This window comes from Alosa pseudoharengus, unplaced genomic scaffold (genome assembly GCF_046254945.1).
Source record: "Alosa pseudoharengus isolate Yale_2024_CS ecotype anadromous, Long Island Sound unplaced genomic scaffold, YU_APseudo_1.1 YU_APseudo_1.1_scf_9, whole genome shotgun sequence".
NCBI classification, from domain to species: Eukaryota; Metazoa; Chordata; class Actinopteri; order Clupeiformes; family Clupeidae; genus Alosa; species Alosa pseudoharengus.
This window is the reverse complement of record NW_027468881.1, coordinates 12,893,172-12,900,514: the sequence shown is the minus strand read 5'-3', so window position 1 is coordinate 12,900,514 and position 7,343 is coordinate 12,893,172. Positions and strand designations below refer to the sequence as shown.

At 47.2% G+C, this 7,343-nt stretch overlaps 1 protein-coding gene across 1 annotated transcript; it reads right to left on the bottom strand.

Annotated features, from left to right (window-relative positions):
• Nucleotides 1–394: 394 nt before the first annotated feature.
• On the bottom strand, nucleotides 395–5,265 carry htr6 (5-hydroxytryptamine (serotonin) receptor 6). Its single transcript, XM_076276391.1, has 3 exons — nucleotides 4,264–5,265; nucleotides 3,355–3,489; nucleotides 395–766 (listed from the first exon to the last, which is right to left on the bottom strand). Exons 1-3 carry the CDS (start codon nucleotides 5,209–5,211, stop codon nucleotides 395–397), a joined length of 1,455 nt encoding a protein of 484 aa, XP_076132506.1. The 5' UTR covers nucleotides 5,212–5,265.
• Nucleotides 5,266–7,343: the final 2,078 nt, after the last annotated feature.

Below are 7,343 nucleotides of genomic sequence, written 5' to 3'. Positions count from 1 at the left end.
GCAGCAGATCTTTTAAAATCAGCCCATTTTTAGCCCCCCTGCCTCCCCGTGTCTTGGTGTGATAATGCCACGGCAACTGGATACCTCACCACATCATCCCCCTAAAAAAAGGAAAACAAAGCCCCTATGTTTGTCTTCAGACCCCTCCAACTAACCCCCCTCGCACCCCACTGTCCATCTCGACCATCAGACTTCCCAGTTAGCACCCCCTCCCCTTCCACACACACACACACACACACTCACACTCTCCTTAGTCCCAGTCAGTCATGGGAAGAGATGGGGCTAGGGCCACCTCATCTTCTCTCTGTCCTCTACTCCTTTTACCTCTCTGTACATTACTAGCTCTCTATCCATCCCGGCCCCCCCCCCCCACACACACCCCAACCCCTCCCCTTCAATCCAGCGCGTCCACCTGATTGGGCAGCAGCAAGGGCAACTCAATGCGAGCCTGCTCGGCATCCAGCAGGTTGACCGCGTCGGTGGCGGTGGCCGGCGGCTCGGGCTGCAGGGGCTCGTCGGAGCTGAGCGACGCTGGCTCGGAGGGCAGCTGCGGCTCGCCCGAGTTGCGCAGCGAGAGCGAGAGCGGCGGCGAGGGCCGGCGGGGCACGCGTCCGGCCGAGGACGAGCAGCAGGGCAGCAGACGGCCCAGGGCGCGCTTGAAGTCGCGCATGAACAGAGGGTAGATGATGGGGTTCATGGTGCTGTTGCAGTAGCCCAGCCAGGTGATTGCGTCAAAGAGGGTGACGGGGACGCACTCGCACACAGCCTGAGGGAAGAGGAGAATGGAGAGCAGGATGGGACAATAGGTACAGCGTGGAAAATAAGTATTGAACACGTCAACATTTTTTTCAGTAAGTATACTTCCAATGAGGCTATTTGCATGACATTTTTACCAGACATTAGTATTAACTCAGATAATACACCCATATAAAAAAAATCCAAACATTAAAGTCCATAGGTAGAGTTATGTGCAATAAAGTGGAATGACACAGGAAAAAGTATTGGACACGCCTGCTGAAATTTCTTAAATACTTTGTGGAAAAACCTTTATTCGTAATGACAGCTTCAAGGCATTTCCTGTATGATGAAACTAATCAGTCACAGTATTCTGGTGTGAGTTTGGCCCATTCTTTTAAACAGATAGTCCTTTAATATTGAAGATTTCAGGGGTCCCTCTTGTGAATCCTGATCTTTAGTTAACTTCCAAAACTGCTCAATTGAATTGAAGTCAGGGCCTTGATTTCCTTTTTCTGAAACCAATTGAGAGTTTCCTTTGCTGAATGGTTTGGATCATTGTCCTGCTGGAAGGTCTAGCCATGTCTCATCCTCATCATCCTGGTGGATGTAAAGATTCTCCCAGAACAAAATGACTCCATTCATCAACTGTATGAAGTCTGCTAGTACCATGAGATGAAAAACAGCCCACACCATGATGGCACCACCTCCAAACCTCACTGTTGGTAGGGTATTTTTAGGGTGATGCACAGTGCCATTTCTCCTCCAAATATGGTGTGTAGTATGACATCCGAAAAGTTACATTTTTAACCAGAATACATTCTCTCAGTATTTCATAGGACTGTTTAAATGTTGTGTAGCAAACTTTCAACGAGCTTCGACATGTTTTTCTTCAGCAATAGAATCATGCTGGATGAGCGTGCATAGAGGCCATGGCGGTGGAGTGCATTACCTATGATTTTCTCTGTAACAATTGTACCTGCTGCCTCCAAATCTTTCTGGAGCTTTCTCAGAGTGGTCCTTGGCTCTTGGGCTACTCTTCTGACTATCCTTCTGACTTCCTGGTCAGAAATCTTGCAAGGAGATCCTGTGCATGGCCAGTTGATGATGTAGTGATGTTCCTTCCACTTGCAAATAATGGCTCCAATACTGCTTGCTGGATGATTCTGAAGTTTTGAAGTGCACCTGTAACCAGTTCCATTAATATGCTTGGCAACAATAAGGTTGCAAAGATCTTGGGAGAGCTCTTTGCTTTTACCCATCATTAAATGTTTCTTGTCTGACACCTTGCTAACAAAAAAACTTTTTATAGCCCACCAGTATGTACTAACCCAGCTTATATCAATTTGCACAGATAGGAGGGATCATTTCTCTAACTACTTATAGATTCCAGTTTGTTCCTTGCCATTCCTTGCATTTGTGTACTGCTTTTTCTTAGCATGTTCAATACTTTTTCCCTGTGCCATTCCACTTTTTTACTCATAACACTACTTTTAGACATTAATGTTTGGATTTTTATATATGTGTGGATTACCTAAGTTAATACTAATGTCCGGTGAAAATTTCATGCGAATAGCCTCACTGGAAGTATACTTACTGAAAAGAATGTTGACGTGTTCAATTCCTTTTTTCCCCCGCTGTAAGTGATGGGGAGGAGGAGTGGGATAGGTCAAGACTATGGGGCCTTGAGATGTATTTTTAAACGCACATAAACAGACACAAACACATATGAACACAAAGTAACAGGACACAAAGCATGAGGACAAATGCGAGAAGGTATAATGTGCTCACAGCAGGGATAGAAGGAGAATGATGAAGGAAGGAAGTACGGACTGCAACACAGAAAAGGAGGTGGGGGGTGTATGTGCCGTTCACACAGCACATTGACTGTGAAGGATGGGTGGAGAGATTCAGTTTGTTGGAGAGGAGAGAGAGAGAGAGTGGGGGACGCAGATGGAAGCTGATATGACTGGATCGTTGAAAACTGGGGTGAGGGGGTGGGTGTAATTATAGAATCTAATAGCTGCCTATTCATGCCTAATGCTTATTCGTCCCCGTTTGGATCACTTTGCACGTATGAAGAAACAAACAGACGCGAACAAGACGAGATGAAGGTCATCCTCGTAATCCGGGATTACCAGATTTTGTGTTTCCTTTCTCGTGCCACAACATAGGAAACAGCCTCACAGAAATGATGAGGGACCAATACACGCACACCTGATGGATCAGCACATCACACAAACAGTAAACACCAAGCAGGTTAAGATATCTCAAGATATTTTCTGCCGAGGCAAAACTACTCTCTTTAAAGGAGCGCAGCCGTTTTTGTCATGCAGCTCGTCTGTGTGTGTTTAGACATGTAAAAGCAGCACAATGCAGTTCTTTGACCTTAAAATAACAATTTCAAACTAATTTTGGTGTTACACATGGTGTCTGACATTTTAAATGTGCGTCTGAAATACTTAATATTGCACTATGTAATGTTGATCAGGTAGGATCATGACCTTTTTCGTCTTTTTTTTGACGAACTGTGAACTGTGCTAAATAGTGATGAATGTTGACACTCAGGGGGGCAAAAATACATTCTTCCACCTTGTTGCCTTAAAGCCAGCCACTTACCTGGGCCATGTTGGTGATGAAAAAAGGCAGCCAGGTGCTAAAGAAAAGCCCCAGCAGGACTCCCAGAGTCAGGCTGGCCTTTAATGCCCTCCTGCCCTGCCGGTGTGCCAGCCTGCGCTCGCTATTCACCGACAGCTGGGACCCAGAGAGAGAGAGAGCGAGAGAGGGAAAATAAGGAAAGAATGAGACAGAGAGGGGGATTTCAGTGCCACGGCGGGGCTGTATTCATCTCAGAACCATATATCCAACATCCCACCCTGTACCCTACTCCACCAGCCGGCCATGATTATTTATTGGTCTCGCGCTCAGACCGGCGGTGGAACTGGAATAGAGTAATACATTACAAGGTCTCTCTTCTGTCCTCAATGACTGCCATCGTGCTCCCTCCATCCCAAAAGATCTTAATCTTCTCCACCACTCATCTCTCTAACACTGTGTAAAGGATGAACATATTTTTATTTGTACTTTTTTCCTTTTCAATTAAATGGCCCTGGCTGCCTGTACTCTCTTTGCATGTGACCTCAGAGAGGTGTTTTTATTCAAAACAGATTTATGTAAAAAGCTTTTTCACTTCTGGCTGTATACTTTCCTGCCTTTATTCACCAGTTGAAGGACATTTTTCATGAGGTGATCTCTGTGACTCTGCTGTGGATCTTGTGAAGATAATTGAAAGCATAAAGGCAAGGCCAAACTCAAGTGCAAGACAGTCAGGCAAGAAGGCGCACATAAACTCTTTCACATTTTCTTTTCTTTCTCCTCTTGCATTACGAACTATTTTTTTTTATTGGCTGCATAATGGTGTTAGATTACATAAAATGTGCCATCATTGCACCAGCACCTGTCCTTTTTGCCTTTCTTCACCATGCCCCCTCTCTCCCTACTTCCCACCTCCCCATAGACAGTGCTCACCGGTGCGTGGCGCGAGACAGGTGGGTCTGGCTGGCTGTAGTCGTCCCCGTCCGCGACGGCGTGCCCAGGGGAAGCCAGTCGCGATGGCTCCCCCGGGGAGTGCTGGGGATAGGCGGGGTGTGTGAGAGCCGCCACGCGGCGGGCTTGCCTCCGTGCCGCCAGCAGGATGCGGCAGTAGGTGAAGCAGATGGCTGTGGAGGGCAGGAAGAAGGTGAGACACGTGGCCACCAGGGCGAAGGGAAGCGTCACCCGCAGCCGGCACTGCACTGCCACACCCCCAGACGACGGAAGATGCTGGAAATACGAGGGCGGATAGTGCGGGTCCGGGTAGCTCCCGTTTATGGCGCCAATTCCTGGCGCCGCACTCGGGTCGCCCTCCCCGCGGCCCAAGCTGTGCCAGTCCATCCGGATGGGCAGGAAGGAAGTGAGGGCGGCCAGCCCCCAGGCACCGCCCACCAGCAGGAGCGCGCGCGGTGGCGTCATCCGCTGCTTGTAACGCAGCGGCGAAATGATGAGCAAGTAGCGGTCCAGGCTGATGACGCACAGGTTGAGGATGGACGCGCTGCAGCACATGACGTCGAAGCAGAGCCACACGGGGCAGAAGTCTACCCAGAGAACCCAGGCCCCGCACAGCACGTTCAGCATGGCCGGCGGCATCACCACTAGCGCCACCATCAGGTCGGAGAGGAACAGGGACACCAGGAAGCAGTTGGAGGTGCAGCGCAGCGAACGGTGTGCAAAGACCAACGCAATCAGGAGGATGTTGCCGCATGCCGTCATGAGGATGATGAGGGAGAGTATGACGGCCAGCAGCCATGGCCCGCTGCCACTGATGCTCCAGTCCCCACTGCCGCCACCGCCGGCCACTGCGTTGCCGTTGAAGTTGCCGTAAGGGTTGCCGATTGCTCCTGAGGCTGCCTCGACTCGAGGCAGTGTGGAGGCACTCATATCATTAGACACAAGCCTGCCTGTTTCCCCCTGTCTTCTCTCACCAAGGCTTTATTGCATCCTGTCTTTTCTTAAAAGGATGTCTTCTCCTGTCGCAAAAAATACTCACTAGAAAAGGGCAGACAAATTCTTTTTTTTTTAACTAACAATTGTTTTTTGGTCCCCAAGGAACTGGCAGGCTTACTTCAAGGAGTTGAGGTAAAATGAGTCATCTCATAGGTCCTTGCACAGATTGGAAGGTACACTCCTAAAAAGCAAGAGTGAGGCAACGCTTTGGTAATCCTGTCTCTTTCCGCCGTTTTTTTTGCAAGGATGGAGCTGCGAGTGCATCACTGTCTGTCTCTCCAGAGCTCTGCTCCCAGTCAGAAAGATCGGAGCTCTTCCCTGTCAGTAGTCAGGCTTCATCGTGGCTTAGCACCAGTGTGAGCAATTCGGTGTCTGTCAGTGTATTTCAAAGCAGCGTGTCACGATGACACTCACTGAGGGAGGGCAACCGAGAGAGGTGGGCTACAGTAAGTAAGGGGGAGGGAGAGGGAGAGAATGAAAGAGGAAGGGAGAGGGAGAATGAAAAGGGAAAGAGAGAGAGAAAGACAAGGAGAAGGGGAGGGAAGGAGGGAGGGAGAAGTAGGCTGAATGGAAACAAGTGGGAAAGAATCAAGTAATTTTTTATTTTGCAATCCAACGGGTAATTTAAGCAGTGTGATTCTGTGGGTGGCTGCTTGGTGTGAGTGTGTGTTTGTGTGCATTTGCATTTTCTTTCCCTTTCCTATCACTTCAAAATGTGTACGCAAATGTGCGAAGCTTAGATGTTCTGCTGAGCCGATACTGAGAGAACATGCCATTGTATGCTGCTAATTGTGATCTGTGCCTCTGCCTACAAGTGCTCTACAGGTATGGGTGGCTTGCATTCATGTGGCTTTCCTGGTAACCGCTCTGGCCCCCTAATCCCTGTGTCTGCCACTTCAGGGTGCCTGGAAGATCAGTGCCCTGCTTTTGGGCTTGGAGCGTGTCTGAGCATCCACCTCTTAATGCATACTTGGGAGAGGATTGAGATGAGGATTCACTAACAATGCAAATTCTTCATTACAAGAAGATAGCTTTTTTTGGTACACGGCTGCTATCAATTTGTACGATAAAACATTCATTCACTTCAGTGTGGACCTAAGCCAACATGTCTCCTAAAGGGGTCAGAACAAATAAAACTGCAAACGTTGTGCACAACTCATCACTAGTTAGCTTTGTGTTGTGATTGCAGCAGTAATGTAACACCATTATACTTAAAAGAGGAAGTAATATTGTGTTTTGAAAGGTGTGTGCACTAACTTTGGGAATTTCATTTATATGTACTAGGGCTGTCAAAATAACTGATTAATTTCGATTAATTAATTTGAGAAAAAATAACTGATTAAAATAATTAGTGCAGATTAATCGATTTCGTATGACCTTTGACCCCGAGCTGTTCTAGTCAGTAAAATCAGAGACTTTCTAATGTGGAGACACAGCACTCAAAAAATACTCCATAGAAATGCATGGGGCTAGTTTGTCACGCCAATATGGCCGTTGTCTACACATATCCCACCCCTTCCTCGGCAAAACGTCGACATGTGAATACATTGAGCCAATCATGTGGTGTGATGTGAATACATTGAGCCAATCATATGGTGTGTTGTGAAGACATCGTGCCAATCATGTGTTGTGATCTCGCCGCTGGAGCAAGATTGGTGTCGTGAAGCCTTGCGCACGCGCAGTTCGACCCAAAGACTGTGCCCGATGAGTGCCCATAAAACGTTGGTATATGGCCGCCGAGTGGAGGGACTTGCCTAAAAGGACTTTGGTAAAATTTAGACTGTAATATGAAGGAGAGAGAAGAAAACGTGCTGCCTGGATCATTGATTGGAACATTTACTTTTAAAAAAACGGCCTGATGGTGTTGATAAAAAAATAAAGTGTTTAAAATAAAGTCCTCTGCAATGAAATGCCTTGTATGTGAAAAAAAAACCTTCTTCCCGAAGCACTTTTGAATTTATTTCCTTAGCATCATAGATTATAATGGCAATTATTTGAACAGTGAAAATAATAATAAGAGTTTTTGAACTTTAATGTCACTAATGCTGATTATTCAATGATTCATT

Bases quoted from the DNA above. Each gene is read 5' to 3' on its own strand.
- htr6 (XM_076276391.1), bottom strand. From the start codon at position 5,211: ATGAGTGCCTCCACACTGCCTCGAGTCGAGGCAGCCTCAGGAGCAATC. The intron at 3,490-4,263 runs GTGAGCACTGTC...TCTGGGTCCCAG, and splicing joins CTGTCTCGCGCCACGCACCG to CTGTCGGTGAATAGCGAGCG. The intron at 767-3,354 runs GTAAGTGGCTGG...CTCTTCCCTCAG, and splicing joins TCATCACCAACATGGCCCAG to GCTGTGTGCGAGTGCGTCCC.